The sequence below is a fragment of the Calypte anna genome, chromosome 11 (assembly GCF_003957555.1).
Source record: "Calypte anna isolate BGI_N300 chromosome 11, bCalAnn1_v1.p, whole genome shotgun sequence".
In the NCBI taxonomy this organism is placed as follows: Eukaryota; Metazoa; Chordata; class Aves; order Apodiformes; family Trochilidae; genus Calypte; species Calypte anna.
In genome coordinates this window covers 11384029-11410454 of record NC_044257.1, presented here as the reverse complement: position 1 = coordinate 11410454, position 26426 = coordinate 11384029, and the positions used below count along the sequence as shown (strand labels likewise).

General features: G+C 41.1%; 1 protein-coding gene across 1 annotated transcript in view; it reads right to left on the bottom strand.

Annotated features, from left to right (window-relative positions):
* The window catches only part of CMTM4 (CKLF like MARVEL transmembrane domain containing 4), a 33116-nt gene extending 16241 nt beyond the window's left edge, over positions 1-16875 (bottom strand). The window contains exon 1 of the mRNA XM_030457741.1: positions 16493-16875. Coding sequence (XP_030313601.1) covers positions 16493-16678 — 186 coding nt within the window. The 5' untranslated portion in view covers positions 16679-16875. The remainder of the gene's footprint in view (positions 1-16492) is intronic.
* Positions 16876-26426: the final 9551 nt, after the last annotated feature.

Sequence of the window (26426 nt, the reverse complement as noted above, 5' to 3'; positions counted from 1 at the left end):
AACACAACAAGAAAAAAAAAAGGCTCAAAAAAAGTCCCTAAGTAATTTCAAGCAGGATCAATATCAAATATTAATGCTAAACATTAGCTGGCAAAACTTTAACCTTTAGATGTTCCAATACAATAAAGCCTCCATTGTTTTTGCCTCTATTTTTAATATGACACATCTAAAATTTTTATTCTTCTCCAAATGGTTCTGTAATACTCTCCAGAAATACTGTAGTGCAAGCCCAAAAAATATTAGGTTAATTTCTAAAATATGAGCAGCTCTGACTTGTGCCACCAACACTGGGCTGAAGGAGTCAAAAACTGGCAGAGTAATCACTGCACCAGGCAACTGCTACCTGGTTTATAGAGTTTCTGCTGTTTTGTTGATAAAACTCTCATACTGACTCTTTTCCATACCAGACAGCATTGTTTCTCCAAGGTTTTATGTACCCATTTTAGCAGCCAAAGCTCAAAAAAGATTAAAGAGTTTCTTGCATACGGTATTAGAAATAAATTATGTACCAAGGAGGCACCTGGAACAATGAACTCCAATCATCACACATTACCTATATACTCTCAAGCTCAGAATTAATAATTAATAAGCACCAGAACAATTCTACCTTAACATTTCATTTTATCCCCTAAAAATTATAAAATACATTTAACTGTGACACATCCTTGTAAGGAAAAAAAGTGCTAGTTGCATCCACTTAGGTTTGACTGAACCAAAATGATTTCAAATAAAGGATGTGCTTTCAGTTTAAGTGAGGGGCATTAGTGTATAGTGGTCTGGGTTGGGGCAGCCCAAATCTATTGCTATGTTTATCAGAATGGCTGGGAGAAAACCCCAATTGCTTCAGTTTATGAATAACAATAACTATTATCAGGAGTATTATCATCACAGAGTGGATCAAGACAGCTGAACACATCTTGGTTGGGGGACAGGGAAAGAACATTCCCATGCAGAGAATTTTATGCAAAAGTTTTGCACTTCAAGTAAGATCCCAACTACATTTGTTACTGTTTTCTTACAATGAAAACACTTCAGACTTCTGGATGTCCATCCTGCCAGTGCTATAGATAGCTAGCAGTTAACAGAAAGGTGGTATTTGTCTCACAATGAGTGTTATGAGACAAAATGAACTCTGAATTAATCACTGCATCAGAAAAAAACATCCTCCCCCAGAAACTTCCCTTTTTGTAAACACAATAAAAATCTCAGTCTTTAATACAAAATATTTTCTCTGTGAAACATCAGGATAATCTTGTCCTCCTACACATTTATAAACTTGCCAGAAGCATCATTCCAATTAACTACAAGTAATGTGAATCTTCTATAAAAACATACCAGTGCTGCTTTCCTTGGCCATTTCACTCAGAGATTAATGATTTTGTTTCTAATAAAAAAGCAAGCTACTCTAAAACACATGAAATGACAGTGAAATACTATAGAATCAAACCCATGACTTAGCTACATTACTTAAAAGCATTCTGTAAACATGGCAACATAAGCCAAAAGATCTTGTCAGAGGCCACAGTTCATCCAGCAATCAATTTAATTTAAAATAAAAAAAATCTGCATTCTAAAATTTATTACATTAATAATTTATGAGAACAACTATATAAATCAGGTAGTGAATGAATATAGTTCTGCAACTCAGAATGTCACTCGATTGATATGACCACAAAATAAATTGATGTGAGCACAAGTATGCCCCCAGAGTGCCCCGCTGCAAACCACAGACAGACCAAGAATCAGTCTTGGCTACCTCAATTTATTTTCTGAGGGGCTTCAGTGCAGGTTTAGTACTAACCATTTTCTCCTCTTCTCTTGCAGAGCTCTGTTTAATATAATGAAAACCTCTCCTTTCTAACCTATGTTTATTTTCATTGCCTGTCTACCACCCATCACTACCTACTGAGTTAGTTGATCTACATGCAGGTTGCAGTTTAACAAGGCTCAAAGACCTAAAATGTTACTTCTCCAAAGCTTCCTATGCTCTTCTTCCCACTGCCACATCACACACCCAAGATAAACCAAGTGCCTTGCCTTGGTTATACACACACTGCCTTGAGAAGAGGGAGGAAGGACAAAGAGCCTCCATGCTCCATCCAGACACCATTTGAGGGTGCAGAGACTCATGCCCTCCCCAGGTGACTGAGGCACAAAGGTACAGCAAAGAAAATCAGCAACACTACCTCAGAAACCAGGAGACAGGATGTGCCCAGGCCTGTATCCGCATCCCATGACTGAATTTAAAAAAACAATCACCACCAATAAAAAAGCCAACATTGTATGGGAGCACAGGTCTCAGCCAAAGAAATGAACACTGCCATTTGCCCAGTGCAGGAGGTGACCCTCACACAGGAGTCACACCACTCCTCACAGGTTAAGGTGAGGAGTTTTGACAAGTTTTTCCACAAGCAGAAGTTTCAAGGCTAGTTTATTGAGGAAAAATGGGAATTACTGCTCTCTCCCTCAAATGACACAGCTACAGCATTCTCTGGCCAAGTCAATAGTTTCCTCTGACACATGAAACACACATATTCCTCTCTTTTTCTCTGCACTGAGTACTTTGGAGAGTTTTCTATTCTACCCTAATTCCTCCAATACCCTAAGATTTCTAAAATTTCCTTTTTATTTCTTTTTTTTATATGTATTTCTCTTTTTGAATGGTTGCTTTTGCTTTCCAAAATACTTCTAATCTTCTTGAAATAAGTAGATATTGTGTTGATATGCAACTTTGTCAGAAGGGAAACATCTGCTTGTTCTACTGGATGCTTAGGTCCATTCAGAGGCATCCTAGGCTACCTGCAGTAACACCTTCTCCTTCAACAAATGAGATGCAAAAGTCTTGTCAACAAAGCAAGTTCAAAAAGAATGAGCTTCAGGGTAAGCTGGGAAAAGGTCTGGGTCTGCCCACTGCAGCCCAATGTAAGCACTTCAGCTCTAACTTTGTGATGCAGCAATCAGCCCTGCCCTTCATCCCTTCTCTCCCATCACTACATAATGAAAAGGCAGAAGAAAAAAAAAAATCCCGAAGAAGCAGATTAAATATGAGATTATCTCCCAGTAATGATGGTTCAGGCTTTTTGTCTTGAATAAACTGGCAAACTGTTGTCCAAATATACTGTTTACTGCTGAGATAAACTCCTGTACAGCACAAGGCCATTGCACTTCTATTAAACAGCAATGAAACCCCACATAAAGGCTCTATTCAGCATGAAGCAGCCCCTCACTGGAAGGGGATGAAGTGACCACAATTTAGGGCCTTAATTCCTCAAAGAGAGCCTCTACTCTGAGATCCAATGTCCTTTAATTTAGCTACATTATCCTCCTACCATTATTGCATTCATCTCAACTTTCCTGTAAATTCCCCTGGAGAAGGGCCCTTAATGAAGAAATCATCTGCCTTAAGGCTATGTAAATGACTTATATTTACATCACCTTCTTGGCAACACAGGCATGTCAGACATAAAAGGCTGTATTTCCCCAAAATGGAGAATATGTACCATGACAAACAGCAATGCTGAAAAAGAAAATTCAGGATCCTGCTAACGGTCTATTTTTCTTGTCAGAACATGTTGTGTGTTATTTTTGAAGAAAATAATCAAACAACTTTCCAGTAAAAATTAAAAAGACAGTTCTGCAATGAAAACAAAGAATTAAAAAAAAAAAGTTTTCCTGTTTATCTAAAATGTTACCACAGAAAGCCTCATTGTGTGGTTAAATGACATAATTATGCATGATTTCAAAAAAACCCCACAAAATGGTCAGCATTTTTTCTGCCTGAAAAATACCCACAGAATTTTAGTAAGAATGTCACACTAACAAGACATTTTTACGTCCAGACTGTTTAAATTAATGGTACAGCACAATACATATGCACAAAACAGAGAAGAAATAAATTGCTTTTACACCACTTAAAGTATCTAAAGACACTCAACTTTCTTGAACTAAAATCTAGATTTACTGTTCTCATTTACTTGGCCCAGCAGTCCCAGCTTAATGTACGAAACCAAGCGGGTCTCATTCCTTGCAAAGCACATGCATTTCCCACATCTGAAACAGCTGGCACAGATATGAATATTTGGGATCATATGTCTTAGGCAGAGTCCTGCTTCTCCAGCAGGAAACCATCTTTTACCCTAGGCAGAAGAATGACTGATTTCCCGCCTGTTCCTAGCCTGCATCCTTAAGACAAAGAGAAATGTGTTATTAACTCTACTTATTGGACTGCAAGGAGGCTGAATAAAATCCAGAGAAACTCAACCAGACCATGAATTCAACTCCGATTTGGTTTTCATGGTGATGATAGAAACAATAACAGAATATATAGATTTCATACCTTGAATGCACCTCCAGGGCTTTACATGTAGCTACAATCCTTAAGTATTCATTATTTCTTAGTCCACTTCTAGATGTAACATAGCAAGACTTCAGAGCATTAAATATTGAGGAATCTTTATTAAATCAGCAGACCTTTTGCCACCTCCAGCAGGTTTCTACAATCTTTGAAACATTCAGCTACTGCTGACTTCCCTTTCTCAGCTGAGGCAAAAGACCAATTCTAAATACATAATATATTTCTGAGGCCAGAAACAATTTGATGGCATATTATGAGAAAGGGTAACATTTAAGAACAAGGGTAATCAGCACTCAAGAACAAAATAAAGGTTGTTTTGGAACACTAGATATGTAAAAACTATCATTCTAAAAAAATAACTGGACTGAACTAAGATAGAGACTCTAAACTGGCTAAAATAAAAATGTACCAATTCTACAAGTTAAATTAACTGTAGAGTCTAGAATGAAAAAAGCAACAAACACAAAGTAGCAACTTATTTCCTGCTAACTATGCATTAGTACAGTGTTTTGTTTCTTGCTTGGACACACCTATACAACCAACATTCTTATCTCCTACACAAACGCAAAACCTGTTCCAGTCCAAATACTATTAAGCAGTATGTTACAGAAATTCTATGCTTTGGGTTGTTTGGTTGTTTTGGGTTTTTTTTTTAAAGAAAAAATATTTCTTCCTGTTACTGCTAAATAATTTAGGGGTTTTTTTTATATGTTATATTTATGTTATCCTCAGAGTAAAACTGTTCTAGCACTCAAATTAATAATTTACCAAGCACAGTTGTGAAGCCCTGGTTTGCATGGCTCATTCTGGAGGCATCAATGACCAGACCAATGTCACACTGCTCCTCTTTCTCCCTACAAGAGCAGGGCAGCTGTCAGGTAGATCCTCACCTGCCTTTTGTCATTAGGGTGCACTCTGCTGGGACTGGGACTTGCAACCCCCACTCTCAGCCCCACCTCCAGCAGTATCAGGCACACTGCTTTTCTGGCAGTAAAAAGTTGCTCATTCCTGCTTTGCATGGCTTTGCAGACCTGACTGTGAGCTTGTCTTTTTCACTTGCACTCAACGAAACACAACCATCTTCCTAACAAAACAAACAGAAAACCAAATGAAATATCTGTAGTACATTGAATTGTGCCAATGGCCTCAGCAAGTGGATTGTAAACCAGTAAATTATAGGAGGAAGGGTTTTCTTCCCCCCCACCCAGTTTCACCATATCCTGATATTTGAGGCTTAATTTTCCCATTCATTATCTCATGCTCATTTTGAGAGACATCTGCAAGCATAGCTTTTCATAGTCATCTTTCTCATTCCCAAACCACAAGGCAGTCCCTCTAACAATATTTCCTGGTGCAAGACATGGCAGGCTCTTGAGAGGCAGCTGCAACTCAAAAGAGTCAAGACAGTAAAATTCTCTCAACCTCCACCTCAACAAGCATCAGCATACCCATGTCTGTGCCAGAGGAGTGGAGAGGGACATGCTGCAAAGCAAAGGGAACTCTTCCTGACTGCTTACTGTAATATATCCACATCGGAACTTCACATCGGTGCTCCAGAGCACTGGTAAAAAATGTAATTAAATCACACGCATAACAGAGAAGTGGAAGTTCTTTAACAGTAAGACTACTCAATCAAGTTTCTTCAAGTCTAATTTTATCACAATTGGAGAACTATTTGCCTACTATGTTCTTAGACAAGTTATGTAAAAAGAGAAAAATATTGTATTTCTTCAGTGTAACAAATTTGTGTACTTCGAGTCCACCACCAGTTTCACATAGTTGGGGCAGAAGGGTGGGAAGGGGGAGAACAGAATTTTCTTCTGTTAGTCCCATTTTCTGCTACTCCCACCCATTCAGCCTTTACTGCAATAGTAACACAGCGTAAAAACTGACTACAGGGGAAAAAAAGGAAAAAAATCTAGCCAAGTTCAAGAAACTTTAATAATCCTCATTTTCAGTCACCAAGGAAAAAGGAGTTTAACTTCCTTAAAAATCACTGGTAATTCTCGTTTTGTCTTAAAGACTAACTTAATAGTTAGTGTAACTAGAAGTCACTAGTTTTGTATTGGCATTTGTTGGTTTGCTAATAACAATTGTGCAGGATGGTCAAGAGGGGATGTCCAGGAGAGGTACCTCTCAGTACACTGTCCAGCTTCCCATCCTCAATCTTTCAAAAAGGGTAAAGTATCCTCTCCAGTCCATTCCCTAGCATTTTCTACTAAGTCAGGCAATAAGAACTGTTAACTTGTATCTCTGATATTTAAACAAAATGGATAAACGCAGCTTCCCTATTTGTATCTTCAGGCTGCACAGGAATTTCTGTATAGTACATATGAACATACACTTTCAGCTAGAACACAGCAAGTTACTGAGATTGTGTTTGTATGATTTCTAAGCAAAATAAAAGAAATAAAACAAAACTGGCTATGGCTTGACATATAAAAATTCTCTACTCAGCTCTTAAAAAAGAGAAAATAAATATATTTGTTCCAGCTTTGTGTTTCCACTCACATTCATAGGCCAACCTGTGCTAGAAACCTGGCAAGTTGAAACAATATTAAAACACAGTACTGTAAATCTGTAACAAACAGTAGGATAAATTAATTGGTTTTAATAAGCAAAGGTGTAGTTGTAAACTTTGTCAAGTATTTGTTCTGCACTGCCTCTATTTAACAAGCCTGATAGGCTATTTTTAAAAAGTGAAAGTTCTATTTTAAGGCTATCAGAATCTGTCTGTATCCTTTAAAACCCCATTTAATCCCAATTATGAGTAAACATCAAACACCCTACAAATACTAAACCAAGAAAGGAATTCTAATGAAAAAACAATCAAGAACTCAAAGTAATCCTAAGGAATCCATTAAAGTTTCTGGGGCTTGTTTTTGTTTAAAGGAAATGGTGCAAAATGTCCTTGAAATCCCAACGTTCCCAAGATTGCAATCTGAAGGCCCCCTTAGATGCCATGCCTTAAAAGGCAAAAAGAGTCTAGACATCCTGGTAAAACAGAACATTAAAAAAATATATGTAGGCCAGAACATTAAAGAGCACTGCCAGCTGTACTGGGGAATGCATGAAACCTTCAAGACTGTCTTGCTGTTTAGACTGTCTTAGAAGCATTATACAGTAATATCTCACCCAAAATAGAAAAGAGACCACAAACCTTCATTGCATAACTGCAAATCCACCTACTCCTGATTTTGTAACTCAACACCAGACTGCGGACAAACCTGGCACACTGCAAACAGAGGACTATAAAATGTTAACAACACAAAATCCCTAAGACTCCAGCACGAATGCTTTTGCCTTCCTGGTCATGACTCCGAACTGTTCTGCCACCATCAACCAAACATACTCAACATCCCGAAGACCTAGGGCACTATCCTGTAATTCTGGAAGAGCACTTTTCCCAAAACATTTAAAATGTTACTAAGTGATAACAACATATAAAAGATCCCAATATTTAATAAAAGTTATCATCTATATTAGATAAAAAGTTTCTAAGCTTTAAACGCTTGGTTTCTTGTGGAAGTATGATCAAAAAAACAATTAATTGATTCACAACAGTCAAGTGGCAAAATCGGTTCAAAGCATGAAAATCATTTTGTAAGAGAAAAGTTACTGAAGGTTACTGAAGAGCTGTAGAACTTAAGTATTTCATAATACTCACAACTGTACCTGTTGCTTTCTTGCATGAACATTTCAGTTCAAAATGTAAAACGGTACAGAAAATTACTGAGATGGAAATGCTTGTAGTTGATTCATAGTTTTGCAGAAAATTGCCAGAACACCCTAAGAGACTGTCATGAGCAGTGCTGTACCACTGGCACATTTATAGCATTTGAAAATAACAGTGTTTAGCTAAAGTGAAAGTTACAGTGGACACATCACAGGATGCACAGGACATGTGTCTACAAACCTGGCACATGGCTGCTCTGCTGTGCTGTAGGAGAAGTATCAGGAACAAGTTCAGCTTGCTTGCAAGATGCACACTTTATAAGCATGCATACAACTAAAGACAATTGAAAGAAGTATCTTGAACAAGACATGATCCAAGCATCAACACCTAATACTAAGCTACATATTAAAAGAATTTTAATTGCAGACAATGCTGAAGACACTTTGGTTGTTTGGGTAATAACACATCGTACCCTTCCACAAACTGAGGGAAGAAATACCATAGCCTTAATACCAGAGCAATTCATTAAATACAGTAGGCAGAAATGTGACACTCAGAGTTACAGTTCCCAGTTTAATTTGCACACAATGAGATTAAACATTAAAAGCTACTCTGCTTACCTGAGAACACATTTCAGACATTATGCCATTCTAGCACATGTTTAATCTGGGATAGCTACTAAATCAGCCAGTGCTTGAGACCTGTCCCTGGAAGGACTGCATTACTTGCTTCATGCACGGGCTTCTTGGTTTGGGTGAGTGTGATACCAGCTCCAGGACCTCACAGTCAGTAATATTTCCAACCCATCATTGCTCTACTGATGATTTTACATTCTTACACATATCCTACATCAGGGGGTCTTATCCAGCTTTTGCTTTCCTTCCCCCATATTCTGAAATGTTGATGGTACAAGTTCCAGAGAAACCGAAACATCATTTCCATGTTTTGAAAGCACCTGACTACAGAAATCATCTGAGAATTAGGAGACTGCTTTAAAAAAAAAAAAAATCAGAACGTATTTTTTCAATAAAGCTCTAATTTAGTAGTGACGACTACTACTGCTGCAGAGTAATAGCAGTTTACCCACCGTTAGAATCTCTATTCTGTATCTAGTCCTCATCATACACAAAATTTCAGTACAAAATTATTTGTTGAGGTCTAGATTCAAGGCAGGTATCCTGAAATGCTATTTTGAGCACAGAACAATTACCAAAAAGCATGCAATCTAATTTGACAAAATGATACATTAACTCTCATCAGAAATAACAGATCCCTCCTATACTGATTATGGTACAAGAAAAAAACAACCTCGAATTTCTATTCCAACCCCTTATCTCACATGATACTTAAATCACGAAGGCTCATCAACAAAAGACATTATCAAAAACATTACAAGAAAAGGTAGCTTTTCAAATAATAATCCCTTCAGAACTACATTACTTTCTGCAGCAGTTACAATTAATATCATCTATCTGTTACTACTACACTGGTTCATAATGGGAGGGAAGAAATAGAGCATACTTATTACAAAGATTATAGGAATTTCTTATGAAAGCAGACTTTAAAACTGTCCACCATCTTAAGAGAGATATTTATAACGCAAATTTGGAGTTTACTGACATTAGGACAGCAGCCCACAGCCAGATGGTAGTTAAAGGACACCATGAAAGAGCCCAAAACCCATTCACCTTTCTGTAGGAAGATAAGCACAGTCTTTTTCTTTAGTTGCTCACAGAAAATAAAAAGCAAAGCTAAACAGAGATATCTCATCATTCTTCCCTGTGTGATAAATGTCAGTGTAAAAATACCATCACATGGCAATGCAGATCTACAACCTTTAAACGGAAATCTTTACAAAGAGAAATCAGGAGTTTCAGAGACACTGACTAGATGTGGTTTACCTAAAGAGGGTTTCTAAGCATATTTGTGTATTAGAAATTTGATCCTTTAAATACAATACTATAACAGTCTTTTTCTAAGACCAAATGCCAAAAATCACCAATATCCAAAGTCATACTCAGCATCTTGTGAACAAGCAGCTACAAACACCACTGACTCAAAGGTCAGTACACAACATGCAGAGTCACAAGGATTTTTTACATAAAGACAGATCTATTGCTTGGAAACTGTAAAGAGAATAAAGATGGAAGGTACAGAATGATTATAAATTAGCAACACAATCCTGGGATGTAACAGTAGAGGTATTTCCAGCAGGGGCTTGAAAAGGACACGTCATTATATCCACACTTAAAAGGTTACCTGCTACTCAAGCTGTGCCTACTGAGAAACCATCTCAGTCTGACAGTAGTGCAAGAGAAGAATGCTGGATGGTCCTGAGACCAGAGAGCCCCTCTTATGAGCAGAGTCCAAAACAATTTTGTCTTGGCTCATGCAGCAAGATGAAGGCTGACTGAGTGCAAACAGCTGTTCCAAAGTGCACAAAGGGTTAAGGAGTAGTTAGGGAAAGTGGCAATGCAACATAAGAACAAATGGCTATAAATTTGCTAGAATCAAATTCACACCAGAACTGAGGAAAGCTTCTCTACCTCCAAACTGCAGAGCAAATGAACAAAAGCCAACTTCAAGATGAAACTATCACTTACGGAAAAAGCTGTCAAGTACAGGTCTGCCCGTGACACTGAAGCTGCTCAGATGTCTCCTGCAGTGTTAACAGTCTCACCAAGACCACTGAATATGTAAAGGATAATGACCTGACCACCACCAGAATGCTCTTCCCTTGCAATAAATACAACAGAGGACATAATCTACTGACACCTCTCAGGTACAGTTTGATTCTATGTAGCCTAGTTAACATTCCATTTACATGAAACTGAACATCACAATAACTTACGTGAAAGAAATCTTGACTTATTCAGTGGCCAAGTGGTAACATCTACAATTTACAGAATGCCTGTGAAGCACCAGCTCCCTGCTCTAACAACTGATAAACAAAGCAGATCAGGAGTCACACTGCTGTGCAGCCACATAAGAGTACTGCAGAGAGACCCAGGGAGAAAAGAGCAGGAGGCAAACGTGTGTCAAGATGTGACACACCTGACTGGGGTGGGAGGCTGGGGACTCCATCTAATCCTCCCCTCCAGAAGTGATCAGAATCAGATGCTGAGCTGAAGGCACAAGAAGGCAGCAATAATTACATTTTAGATTACTGAACAACTCATAATAGTTTTCAACCTGATTCTAATAGTTAGCAATTAGCTTACTCTTTGGAACATAAATGGAACTACTGTAATTTTTAAATGTAACTAACAATGAGAATTCTCAATAGTTTTATTACCCATGTAGACACGTATTACAGGCCTTTTTATTTTCTTTTCTTCATTGCAATACATCACGATAGCAAAGAATTTTACCACAATCCTGGCCTTAAACAATTTCTGTATCTGGAAATGTACAAAGACAGTAAGCCACAGAACAACTTCTTCCAACATTCAGCTACTTTCCACCAATGGAGATGGAACTTTTTATTCCGAAAGTTGTGAACATATGAAATGCTATTCCCACCAGATTTCATTTAGCTCAAAATCTTGCCTCCACTGAGGGGCAATAGCATATGCTATAGACAACACAGTGAAAGCAAGTATGCAGTGATGCTTCCCACTGCACTCATCAGCAACTTGTAGCTCAGAGACCTCCCAAGCAGAAGTATTATCTTCTTTAAAATGAGTCTCTGACAGATTTTTGTAGCACTCGAAACAGACACAAGAAGAAAATAGTCTAGGGCTGTCCAAGCCACAGGAGCTATCACTAACCACCACAAATGCCATCTTCTTTTAAACTACTATTGATAAGGGTTTGCTGACACTTCCCACTTCATTCAGAAGAATGCACCAGTTAAACCATTCCTAACCATCACCAATGTCACAAGAACTCATCAGGCACAGTTTTACACATCAGCTGTTCCAGCTGTAAAATGTGATGTGTGTTACTTTAAATCAAATGCCTGTGAAAACTTGGCAGATGTTTCTCCTGGTGAGATCCAACAAGGCTCCCAACAGGATCCTGACTGGCTTCCTCGTAAGTCACCTGAAGCCATGGTTCACAAAGAAACCAAGAAGCAGAAAAGAGACAGTCACGATTAGCCATAGGAATTTCAGTGGAAAATACATGTCTACGCCCAGCTTCAATGCCAGCAAGATCCTTTAGGGTACAGACTTAAAACAATCAAAGACAAATTATAATTCACGTAAAAAAGCTGAAGAGAAAAATAAAATTAGAAAAAGCAGGCAATCTCATCTAACATAAAAGTATTTCCAGCAAAAAGATGATACCTTCTAACTAGCCCATCTCTTCTGGGTGACGCCAGTGAGCCCTCTCCAATTCCCTTCATTGTAAACACCTTTCTTCATCAAGCACACTCAGAAAAAAACCCAAAACACTCTACTTAGGAAATTCAAGGGAATGGGGAAGAAATGGACTGAAGTAGTACTAAAATGAAACAAATAATATGAGGATGTCCACAGTAAAGTTTTCCATAAATATCTACCTAAATGTTGTACAATAATCTCCATGGGAAGTATTAAAGACCCTAAAAGCATGAAGACCAAAATCATGCCAGACAGTAATGAAAATAAACTCTTAAGAGCTTTTCTGCTCTGGTCTCTAAGGACAGCTATCTAACCTCTCACATTTGACGTGTGGCAAGGTACTGCTTCATCTAAGTGCTGGGAAGTCAGCTGACAATTTCCATCTAAATTTCAACTTCCCCAAAGGAAAATAATTTCTCCATGACTTCCATTTCAAGTTTGCACAAAAACAAACATGAGAGCTCCACACTGCTTTAAGTCTTCCACACCCTGCAATTCATTTCCCCTGACACCATTTACTTCCCACCTGCCTGATGTCACCCAGTTAAGTGTGTCAGCCACTTCAGCAGCCCTGAAAACTTCTTCTCCTATATGGTTGGACACTTAACCACCTTCCTTCCTTCAGCTTCTTTAAAAGAGGCTTACAGCTCCAGCCCCAGTCAGAGCAGATGCTTCCTCACAGATCAAAATAAACACACATAACTATTTCAACAGAACAATATACTACAGGCAAAAGAGTTGCCTTCTAAAATGCTCACCTACCTAACAATACAATGTTCATAGAGAGGAAGATCAGTTCAATATTAGGCTGTTCCATGTGGGTCCTTTTTATTACTTCCTCACTGTTCTTCATATTAATGTCCATTAGTACGCATATAGATGCACTATTTAACTATTCATCTTAGCCTTGAATATTGATAAGAAGCCCTAAATAGTAAGATACAGTTTTCTTAGCTTGCATACCCAATTAAACTTAAGAAAAAAACCCATGATGCTCTTCAACCTTTTCTGGAAGTCAAGAGAAAGGAAGCCAAAACAAGACTCAGAAATAAGCTGCACAATACTGTAAATGAATGAAACAGTACGATAACCCATTAAAGGACACTTTAGGGTCTATTATCTTGAAATATTAATAAATAAGAGTTAAAACTACTCTTTCCTCTAGCAGAACTTAAATTACCTAAATTTACGCCTAAAATGTCATAGTACTTTTTATCTTGTAACAAGTCCTGTAACAGTATTTTGAATCAAAAAAGACAAATCTACAACAAAATAACAGACCTCTAAAATCACCTATTTTCAGTCACCTTTTTGGGGTTTTTCCCCATTCCCTGTTCCTTCTCCTGTTGACAAATAGGCACTTGGAAGAAGAGCCATTTAACCCACAGTACCCACAGTTATCTTTCATATACAGCAGTAGGAACTAATTTGCGGAAATTAACTTCAACTGAAGATTAGAATAAACAACACTTGTCTTTAGCTGATATTTTTTTCTGCCAATCACACATGTATTTTAATACAAATTCTTATGCTAAATTAAGCACATGCTTTGTAATGTTTCCTGTAGCATTCTTTTTACTAGAATACATTGAGAGACCTTTTATCTTAACCAATACTGGTCTTTTCCTTTAAGTTTTCTTGTGTGTAGTGTGAGCTTTGATACATTTTAGTTCCGACAGTATTCTGGTAGAAGTATTATTAAACATAATAATTAAAATAATTATACTTGGTAAGTGAATTAAATGCATTTAAATGTGGAATGTGTTCGCTCTTCTCTTTCTTTTCCAAAATGGCTCAGTTTTCCATTGGTTTGCAAAACTCAGGAGTCTGCTCTGCAAGTCGTTACCATGACCTAGATAGAGGTTCTTTTGAGTACAACCCTGCAGAAACTAAACTGTAAGACTGTACATAGGCTGTCACCCTATACTAGCTATTTTAATTTCTTGTTAACTTCTGACCCACTAGACTCATACACTGTGTAGGAACCACACACAACAGCTCAGATCACTCTTATTAAAAAGGCACAAAATATTATTAGGTTCCCCTGAAGATATTAATCTGCAAGAGTACATCTTCCTAACAGGGTACTGGAAGTAGAGGTGTCTTTGTCCAACAGAAAAGAAAAATCTCCAATCTCTATCTCCAGCATGGCATAGCAATTCCCCCACCTTTCTTTGCATGACTTAAGAAATTAAGAGGAGTACTCCATTATAATTCTAGAACTTGCTTCAAACAAATCAGAGTTTAATAATAAAAGATTTACTTACGTATGATGAGTAATCACTCGCTTTAATTACAAATTTTAACATGACTTGCCACAGTTATTAGTGTACTACAGAAAGGATCAGCAGTAGGAACAGAAACAAAAATCCCAAGGGCAGATTATTTCAGTCTATTAGGCAACACCGCCCCAGGATCTCTACCACATGGAGTTTTAACAGTTCAAAGATAGGTAGGTGTTGCACAGTGATGACAGATTCTTTGGCTTCAGTCCTGAAAACACATAATGCAAATACAACTACTCCCTGTTGTTAGATTACTCAGGTAACGTGCTCATTGCTACCACTTGCAGACCACAGATTCTGTTTTACACTGAGATGCAAAGAAAACAAATCACACTTCCAATACTGGATTTTCCTGGACACTCATAGGAAATTATCATAGACTCTTCAAGACCGTCCTAAGATAATTTGAGTGTATTTTACATGAAAACTGTACGTGCAAGTTTTGTCTTGTACTAACCAGCAGTGGTTTTAAATGCTTAAGTTATATATGTAAAATATGAAAATGTTACTGCCATCACAGTCCTCACAGAACTCACTCAATTTTAACAGAAAACAATTTGTAGTACCCTAGAAAAAGCTGTTAAAAAAATTATTACTAACCTACTGCCATTTTCATAAACCATCTGCTGTAGTAGTGCTCCGGGACTTGCCCAGACTCCATCAAACTGAACAGTTTAGTTGTTCAAAGTACACGAACAAATACAGCTTTCATTCTATTTCGGAACAGAAAAACGCTAGGTTGGGTCTTGGTTTTGTTTTGTTTTTTTCCCCGCCGTTACTTTTCTTTTACTCTGTGCACGTAAGAGAACTTCAGCCTGCAAAAGTGAATACTTTGCAGGCACCCAAGTCGACCCCTAGGGACAGCTCGCGCCGGCAGCTCCTCACCCAGAAATTCCAGGTAGCTCCCACCCATCCTGTGCCTCCCAGGCCCGGGACAGAGGCGGGGGACACGGCAGGCAGGAGCCCGGGGCTGCCCGCACTCGGCAGGCAGCGGGGCGGGCACAGCATCTGCGGGGCGGGCAGCGCCTGGCCAGGAGCGGCTCTGCCTCCAGCCCCAGACACACAGCATTTCTCCAAGGCAAATCTATCAACAAGAACGTACAATTAATATTTAAATTGAAGTATTTATGTACTGAGAAGTTACCCTCTCTCTCTCTTTTTCTTTTTTTTTAACCTACACAGGAGCAGTAGTGATAGTTTTTTAACACCCCGGGGTGAAGTGGCACTGGCGGGCCCCGGCAGGCACACTGAGGTAAAAGCTTTCTTCCTAAACCCCACCGGCCTAGCTGAACACCCTCTACCAAACCCACCGCCATGGAGGCCCAGCCCGGGCCGTTTCCCGCTGCAAGGGGAAGCCACACCACCCCACGGGAGCAAGCCCGGTCGTCCCTCGAGCCATCCGAAATCCAGCTGCCTTTCCACAGACACCGGGGACGGCAGCGAGGCAAAGCGCTGGCACCCGGGAGGGCATCCGGAGCCGCTCCTGGGCCGGGCCGAGCCTCCCCCCGGCACCGGGCTGACGCGGCCCCTCGCCCCAAGCGGAGGCGGCTGTTCAAACAGCCCGCGCCCCAGCGCCGAGCTCGGCGGTGGCTGACACGACGGTCCCGGGCGGACTGCGGCGGCTCCCGGCCCTCGCCCGGCTTCCCGGCCGCCTGAAATGGAGGACTGTTGGGCCGTCGCCAGGCGCCGCGCCCGCAGGTACGCACCGGGCCGGGGTGCCCGCGCACGGCCCCGCCGCCGCTGGGTGCCTTCCTCCGCTCCCCGCCCGGACCGGTACGGGGGAAGGAGCCCGCGGCGAGGGCCCTCCCGAACGCGGACGACCCCGGGCCCGTTCCCCGCCGGCGGTACCTACCACCTCGGCCAGCTTGATCCTGCCGAAGGTGCCCCGCAGGTATTCCAAATCGCAGCGGAGGCCGCCCAGCCCGCGGCGCTGGCTGACGGGCTCTGTGGTGGGCTGGTAGGGACTGCTGGCCCCTGAGATCATGGAGGTGCTGGACGCCTCCCCGTCGAAGCCCTCCAGGTCATCGCCGTTCCTCATGGTGCCGGTGGTGCCGGTACCGCCGCGCTGCTGAAGGGGTGGCTGCAGAGCTCCCAGCCCAGCTGAGCTGACCCGAGCCGCGCTCACCTAACGGAGCGCCGGCTGCATGGCTCCCCCGGTCCCGCCTCAGGCGGAGCGGTGAGGGGAGAGCGAAGGCGGCATCGCGCTGCGCCCCGGCCCCGCGCCGCTGGATGAGGGGGGAGAGCGGAGCGCGCGGCCAGCCCTCAGCGCCCCGCCCCGCCGCTGGGGGGCGCCCCGGCCACACACAGGGCGCGCGGAGCCGCCGTGCCCGGGGCCGCTCCCGCCGGGCAGAGCCGCGTCCCCCCCAGCCCCGCCCGCGGCCACCGCCGCTCGCACCGCTCCGCTCCCCTTCCCCGGTCCCAGCACGGCAGCTCCGCTCCGACCGGGGACGCTGCCGCCGCCGCTCCTCCCCCTGCGCTCAGCGGAAAGGGCGGAGAGAGCCCGCCCCGGAGGGCGCGCCGCGAACGGGCGGTGCCTCCTCCACCGGCCCGCGGCTCTCCACCCCCCCCCCGCCTCCGCGGCCGGCACCTGCCCCCGCCCGCACTCCGGCCCCCGGGAAGGCCCTCCCGCCGCCCCTGGAGCCGCCCGGGCCGGGGAGGGGCAGGCACCTGCCTCGGGGCCACTCGCCGGGGTGTCCCCGCCGCCGGTCGCAGCCCGGGGCGGAGGGGAGGGGCGGGCGGAGGCGGCCCGCGGGTCACCTTGCTCGGCTGAGGGGCAGCGGTCGCCTCCTGGCGGGTTTGTCACTTGAGAAGGCATTAGCAGTTTGTTACGTTAAGGGCTTTTTTGACTTTGGGAGTTTTAAAGTGCGTTGATGTTGATGCTACCACTGAGCGAGTCAAGGATCCTGACATTGCGATGGTTTTCATCACTCCGAGTTAGTCCGCAGAGATGCATAAAGCAGTTCACGCTGCTCGGAATTACGCTTGCAAGCTGTTACGATACCGTACCCGCAGTAGCTCGAATATTGGAAACCTTCAGGGTATTCTTCGTGAGTGTTAGAAACATTTTAGAGTGTAATTTTAAATAGCGAAGTTTTCCAAGTAAACTGTTAGCTTCCACAGGCTCTGAATTGCTTTTTGGAGACGCTTTTTCTCTTGCTGTGTCGCTATAAATACGGAGAAATTGCAACAGACTCTGGTAAACACAGTTGTAAAAGCAGCCAAATAAGTCTTCCTTTTAACATGGAGACAGAATGACTGCTGTGTGTGGCTCACCGACCTGAAAATCAAGTTTTTCACTGTTTCATCCTCTGATCTGCCATCTTTATCAGCCAGATTCCCAACCATTTGCCACTGACAGCCTATACCATTTTCTTTTCTTTCACATTACTAGTACAAGACCTTCACATGTTATTAATCCCTCTAAGATCTTCCTCTGAGAGTCTTACTGCTACAGTTTTTCTGTTTTCCGCAAACACAAACACTGTGGATTATCAGCTTTGTAATTTCCTTTCCAGTTATCTTAACTTATCCCTTTCGGTCTTCTTGAAACCCTTTTAATCCTTATTCTTTTAGAGGGTTCTGCCCAGCACTGTGTGATTTTTAATTTCAAGATATTTTTCTTTTTTATTGGCCTCTGTTTAAACAGACCCTAAGAAGCAGGGACAAAGAAACAGAGATCACACCAGGAACCCTGGAGGGAGTAAGAGTTGGGGTTTTGTCTACCATTAGCAGCCATTGCTTGGTTAACCAGAGACACAGTTGGCAGCCAAGAGAAGCCTTTTCGTAGTTTCTCCAGTGTGCCCTGGTGCTGGAAGAGGCTGATATTCTTAAGCAAGATGAAGAATCAGGGGGCATGCTTAAGAAAACAAAAACATTGCCCTTTGGTGAAGGGGCAAATGATAGGAAAAGAGAACCCCCCCAAAAAAAACACATGAGAATGAGGCATAAAAAGATGGAAACTCTGTTCCTCGGGTCACCATGCACTAGCCTAACTATGAAAGGGGGAAATTCTGCACTGGCACAGGTTTTTACAGTCTCTTATTTCAGTTCCTGCGTAACTCCAGGAAAATCAAGTGTCATGAAACCCCTTTTTTGCAGGAAATATCATGGGTAGGTGGTTACCATTTCCTAGAGCTTCTCTGGATTCTTCTTAAGGCTCCACCACTGTCTGAGGAACACAAGATTTCCACAGACACCTAGAGGGACAACCAGTGTTTGTTTTGAGGACTGTGGTGGCAGTTTTAGGAAACTATCCTAAGCAAAACAAGAAAAACATTTTTGAAAAACCCAGTGAACATTGTTTCAATTAATCGTTTGCAATTCTAACCAGAACACACAAGCATCCTGAAGGAGAATCAAAAGCTGGTATTGCAGGAAGCAAATGAAGGACAAAGGGAGAGAGAGTTGAGTGATTAAAGAACGAGGTTAGGCAATAAGAGATCTTGATTCTGGGTTTGGCATAGCCACTGCGTCCTCCACAGCCTTCAGCAAGCTTCTTAATAGCTTGTTTTTTCCTATAAAGTAGAGGATGCAAATTTTAAATGTATTTTTAAATTACAAAGGCATCTTTAGAATGTTACAAATTCCAGCCACACCAAAACCCCTGTTCCTTAGTGAGAGTGCATGTAGTGACAGCACAGTAAGAATTCTCTCTGCTCTACCCAAAGTGCTGTTTGAACAATTGTGAGGTATATTTTCAGCAAGTGTTGTTGGTGCCACTGACCAGAGTTTCACAGACATTCCAAGCAGCTCCTAGGGCAGTGGGATATCAGCATCATCATTTGTAGCCATGGTACCCCTTTTGGCACTGTAGTCTGTACAGCCAGAGTCCCCCCTGCTGTACATGGCACTGAGCCAACACCAAACCATACTGGGGGATTTTCTGGCCTCCTCCTGGACGGGTGGGTGGGCTGGACAGACTTGGCAAAGGCCTGTGAGGTTGCTGCCAACATTTAACAAAGGAATCCTTTACACACATTCTTGCCTGATACGGCACCTTTTCAGCCTGCTCTGTAGCACTTGAAGGGAAAAAAAAATGCCTACATTTAATATGTAAATAAAGTACTGATCCAGGAAAAAGGTCACTGCATTCATCCACAGCAGATCACATTGCTTTCAGATATCTTTGTTTTTACAAGGTCATAAGCTTTTCAAGCACAGCCTGCCATTTCATTGTGTGGCTGCATACCAAGACCAGGAAAATGGGGAACCAGGTCAGTGATCAGCAGTCAAGACACTACTTAGCATCAAGCTAATCAGATTGTAGAATTAATTGGAGAGGACTTCAGATCCAGCTAAAATATTACTGAATAGTGAAAACAAGAAAGAAACGGCACAAAAGGGAGGAAATCAAGTATGATGTTCATAGAATATGAATAGGAATATTAGGAATATCAACTTAAAACTGGATTTTTAAAGCTGTATTTATGTAATTTTAACATACTATAAAACACATTAATGTTTATACAGAAATTTTTGTCGCTCTGAATAGTGCTTATTACAAATGGTGCTTAAAAGCAGTTAAGAGTGCAAAAGAATTTGAATCCTAACAAGAAAACTGTATTTGTGCAAGTACCTGAAAAGAGCTGAGAGGTTCTTTAAGAAAATGCTCCGGTATTTCCACATGACCTACCAAAGGGAAGGAGCACTGGTATGCTGCCAAATTCCAAGAGAGCTGAGCGGTGATTAGAGTTTAACTCTGGCATCAGAGAGGAGGCTTTTTTTCCCCTTGAATTTCTGAGTGAGAGAAATGCTGAAGCTTTTTTTCTCAACTTTCAGTTGGGGGATATAAAAAAACCAAACCCCACCCCACCCTAAAAAGCTAACACAAGAACTTGCTTTAGGAAAACATCTGGAAGTTTTAAGTGCCCCAGTTCAGTTAATTGTTCATTTTTACAGTGTGGAAGTGTGGCGTGCACACTTTGATTCTGTAGCCATGAACAACATGGGAAGCAGGCAAATAATTTTGCTGAGTCAGAGTTAGGAATTAATACAGCAGGAATAAGCTGCAAGTTCTGACACAGACTTTAAGCAGAAAGAAAACTGAAGAGAATAGTGGGGAGTCATGCAGTCAGCTCTCTTTAGCTGGCAGAGCAGAACTGCTGCTGAGCAGTACGATGATTCCTACTTCACCATGTCCAACCACAACTGAAGCAGCACTGTGCAACCACTTGTCATAAAGACCCCTCAGGAATAATAAGAAGAACTGAATTCCTCAGTTAGGAGTCAAAGCACAGTTGTGAGAAAATACCAAGGGAAGCAGAGAGGAGGGCAGAAACTAATCTGAAGGGCAACCTATAAAAGGTTCTTCCACTGAATATCCAGAAAAGTTTTACGGGCTGACAGCATAGTGCCCATGTCTCAAATATCATGGTTTGGTCAAGATACTTTAGGCACATACTGACATGGCAAGGAGTCATTCTATTTGCTTTTTGGCTGGCTAAAAAAGTGCACCTCTATTATAAGAAAGCTTTAGTGAATCCTACTCCTTATCCTGCAGCTATACTGTAACAAGCCCAAGCACACCTTCAACCCCTTCACCTGTATACCAGACCTCAAGCTTTGGAAAATAAACAGAACAGCCCTTGCATGCTGTGTGACAGGCTCCTCCAACACCAGCACAGTGTGGCAGTCAGTGGGTATCACAGCTGGGACTAGAAGGTGGCAGCAGCAGTGGCTGGAAGTCACTTGGCCTGTCCCAAGGAGCTGCAGGGGATTGGCACCACCTTGAAGGGAACAGGTGAAAGTATCACTCCTAGAATTTCCCTTTCAAAAACAAACTAACCAAAAGAAAAAAAAATCACCCAAAAAACAAAAGCAAAAAAGGCAACACTGCCAATAAAATCAGCTATTTTAGAGACTTTGCAGGCTTAGGAACATAACTCCATATGCTATTAGCAATGAGCCATTCATAGAGAAACTTAAATTTTACTCCAGAATCAGAGATTAGCAACTCCTCCTTATTGTCTACTAGTCCAGTTTTCTTATTTCCTGCCTTTATCAATGATGAAATAGTCACTGACTCCTCTCACCTCAAAAATCTTTCAAGGACATCTGCAATCTCCAAATGTTAGAGAGGGGTTGCCTTGCAGTCACAGCTGGGCTGAAGGACAGCAGACATTCTACATAGCAGGGAGGTGGAATTCATTTCTGTAAAAAACTAAGCAAAGCCTCATATTCTTCAGAAAAGTGCCAGTAGAACTTTAATGGTGCTGGGAACCAGCCAACGCTGTGGGTTATATTTCTTTTGAAAGAATCCTGTATAATGAAGCACACTGAAAAATATGCTGAGAGACTGACAGCAGTGTTTATTTTATTCATGGCACTACATTTATTCAGGGAACAGAGGACAAAAAAGCCCCAAACTAAGGAAATGGTAGTCTTCTTCCAGTAATAATATAAAAACACACGGGACTAGAGCAGAAAGTCGGAAATCACTGGTTCCCTCTGACTGCACGGGCCTGCTGCCCCTCTGATACCCAGACTTTTTATAGCAAGAGATGCAGCATGAAGGGAACAGCTGGCCTTTGGAGAGAAAGAGCTGGGTTTTATTTTTTGAGGAGGTGGCAAGATGAAAGGGAGGATGAAAAAATTGTATAAATTATGTTTCAAAAAAGGAGTATTTTAAAGGTCCCTTAGTAGGCTTAAAAAAAAAAAAAAAAAAAAAAAAAAAAAAGTACATTCGCTACATTCTTTCTTTCCATGGGCGAAATGGGCCAGCGAAAACAACTGACCTCAACTGTTTTAATGCTGTGTTTGTCATTACACAACCAAACCAGTCTGGCCCCTGCACTTCTGGTGGGGAACTGCAAGTCTTAAAGAAGTTCATTTTTAAATTATCCTTCTGAATTTGTTTTACTTACATCTAAACTACAGTTTATCACTAACATCAGCTAACATGACACAGTTCAAAGGCTACTTTTTGTTTTTTTTAGCAGCACTTACTTTCTCTATATGACAGAACTTTATATTCAGCTAATTTGGTTCATTCCCTTGCAGAGTATTTATTTAGTTACATGGATTTTCTACATGCAAGGGAAAGTTTTGGCTTTCTTTTTTACCTTCTTTTTTTAAACAGGAAAAATAATTTTAAGTCTTCCATCACTGTCTATAAACTCAAGGCAGGCATATGGCCCCAACTCCACAAAGCCATCCACAGCGGAACTAATAAATCCTGATTCCTTGCAGACTTCATGTCTTTTCTTCCTACCTTCCCCACCTCACCCCTCCCACTGAGCCCAATGACCCAGCACCCTCCCGAGGGTCCTTTTCCACACACAGCAGGCTTAGCTCCTATTTGATGTCCTCAAACTACTGCTTGAGCAAAAGGAAGCAAGTGCTATGCCAGGTTCCATGTGTGCAGACCGACAGATTTTTGTTTGGCCTGTCTCGCCTCTGAACTGGCCAAACTTACTTGGCAATCCCCACCCAAAGCAGAGGAAATCTTGGGATTTATCGTCTCCACCGAGCCACTCATTTCCATGCAACTGCTATTAAGTCAGCTATCTGAGAGATCTCTCTTGTTACTGAAACCAGCCAAAAGATGCAAGTTATTTTTGAGGGTAGAACAGGACAGCGCATGAACGCAAAGCAGAGGAAACCATGCTAAAAATACTGTATGGCAGCATTCTCTTAATAGTTGTGTTGTACTTCAGCTGAAAGGAGGCCTAGACAGATTTTGATGGGCTTTTGCTAAATTGGAAATATTTCAGATCCTGCCAACTTCACTGACAATTTTTCAGCCCAGAAAAACAGCATTGGAAGGTATTGGTCAAAACATCCTATTACAGATGGTTAAATAGTTGCTAATTACAGCCACCGACTGACAATCCAGTATTTTTCTGAGGAATGTGTGTTTTTCCCAGGAAAACAAACCTGTAACAAATCAGGTTTATAACATATGCAGATTTCAGTACTAAACCAGTAACCCCAATCTCCTACAGGTATCAAAGGCTAATATACCACTTGGTTCTTTCAAAACCAGCTCATTACAACAGGTACCAACATCATTACCAAAGGATATTGTCATCTGACAGCTGTTGAGTATTTGTGAACCAAATCACACAGTGAGATTACAGCACAGGTGACAGAAGTCTATGACCCTCCTTGCTGACCTCTACACATAAATTAGATTAATCCTGGTACTTTCCTACTTCTCCTTCTCTGCCTACAGGCACAGCAACTTTCAGACCATCTGAAAATTTTTAACATCTTCACTTTACATCCCAAGCATAGTCAGAATAACAAATCCTTCATGGATATTGATTCCTCTGGAAAAGAGAGGTTTTAGTATGATAATACCTAATGTAAACCAGATTTCATTAACCAACCACATCAAGTGACTTTCATCTCCACCCTTATCCTACTACTTAAGACACACATGATCAGCATGTTAATTTGAACTTGAATGGAACACCCAAGATGGCTTTGCAACCAAAACGTGTTAATTCTGTGTTCAGGTAGAGACTTCAATTCCTGGGCTCCTGCTTAGCCATAAATTACCCTCTTACAACATGTGCCCATCATTCCCATTTGCACTGCAACCATGTTGTGAATTCACTGTACCTATACCTGTCAAGGAAGTCAAAAGGCTGGTGTCAGATCAAACACTTGGCTGGGTTCTTTTACAGAGGGAACTTGGTACTTGTTTTTATGTAACACTCAGTAAAAAATGTCATCCTTTTCCCAGACTTGAAAAAAATGTTTAAAAAAAGCTTTTCCATACTGAAAAAGCAAATACTTTTCAAGGGCAGCTTGTGCAACCTAATTCAGCTTTCTTGTGCACAGATACTACTGTTTTCTTTTAGTCCTGGACACTGTTATTTCAGCTTTTGTTCTGAAAGAAAGGAACTAGAGTGTGTTAGCTAAGACAACTTGAAATAGAAGGAAAAAAGCTTAGCCTACATTAGCAAAATTCTTTGAACTGGACGAAACTGCTTTTGCTTGGGAAAAATTCAGCAATTCAGTTTGAAAAACAGTGCCTAAAAAAAAAAATCTGACACAGATTATTAAGGAAACATCCCAAGCAATGCTGATAGCATCTTGCAATGGCACATTCAGCAGCATTACCCCAAGGCACGGATCCCAAGTCTGCCACCTTCTGGACTTGGAAAATTTCATCTCCAGAAACCTTCAGCAAAATAATAAATTGTCTTTTTTAAGGATCTTTTCTGTTAGACAAAAAGCTAAAACTAGCAATGTTTTTCTGGCACACAGAAAGTCTGTAAACAAAGGCAGAGAAAATTAATTGCTTCCCTTGTTTATGGCATTATCTTACAGACCTCTTGAATGTAACTGTTAGCACGGTGTCAATAACCCCTCCAGGAACTCCAAGTCTGTGAACAGGAATAGCAGAGCACAAACCAAAGTGATTACATAGCTATTTCAGAGGCCACCAGTGCTACATATCAACTTACACTGGCAAGTCAAATCAGTCATTTCTAAACACTGTCAGCACCATGCTCTTGGGTGTGTTACTCTATTTTGCACCAGAAATGTCCAAGGTGCTAATTCTAGCAATATTTCAGGTTTTTTAAGCCAATTTAAAGCAGAATCAGGTGCCCTATACTTAAGATTTATGGATACACCCATGATTTTGAAGCATTGTAACACCACATTTATAATACTGCCTGTAAAGCACTTCATTTGAGAAAGTTAACTTCCCTGAGCTTTTTAAAACATGAATTTCAGAAGGCATTAATGTACATATGCAAGTCAGAGCTTTCTTCATTTCACTTCTCCAGAGGAAAGAAAGCATGCTAGGTCAGCTTCAGCCCTCAACTGCACTTCTGCAACTCCCATTACATGGAAAGGCTGTTTATAAACTACAGTTACATTTGACTGCAGAAATCTCAGATGTTTGTGCAACCAGAGCCCTGTGGTGTCCCAAAGCATCAGTTCAGAGTGTTGGCTTTTTTAACTCCTTGTGCTTAGATTACCTTCTCCACACAATCTTGAGTTGGTCAGAGAAGTCATTATTATGAAGGCTGTAAGTTTCATGTCAATGCTTTCTTGATGGGGAAACTGAATTTAAGCAAAAAGGTAATTTTGGAATTAAACTGCCTCTATCCTATGAAAGTATTGCTTAGCTTTTATTAAAACTACCAACTAACACACAAATTCTGCTTTTGGTACTAAATACTCAATTTAGATACTCCATGCAGCTCAACATGTAGACCCAGATAAAAGAGTCTGGGTTAGGTCATCAGTGACAACTTAATAACATACAGCCTTGCCTTGTATGTATTTGAACTACCAAGGCTCAGAAACTGATGATTTTATTCAAACAAAGGTTCTTATCTGAGAAGTTAATTTCCTAGCAAAATCCTGCCATGGCTGAAAAGCCAGAAGGTTTAATACCACCATCTCAAACAGTACAGGCAGTGACAGATTCATCTTTTAAGAGTAGCTTAGAGCCTCTAGCAAGAGCTCTTCCATGCCAAAATATTATTATCCTAAGTTTTGTTCTTTGGTTTGTGGTTTGGTTTTTTTTTTTTCAGTTTGGAGACATTTCTCTTTAAAACAAACAAATTACAGTTGAACAACAGCAAAGAAAACATAAAATTTACAAGAGTGTTCTTCTATTTAAATTCACTACTACAGTCTTTCTGAAAGAAGTAATTTTGAACTTCAGCATGTTTGAAGACGAAATCTTCATTTCGTTTCCTCCCAAAGTAACACAATAGTTAATTCTCTTCATATATTAAAAAAAAAACCTTTGTAAAACGCATTTTAAAGTACTAAAATGAATTCTTTACATCCATGAACTCATAAAGCCTTCCAGCAAT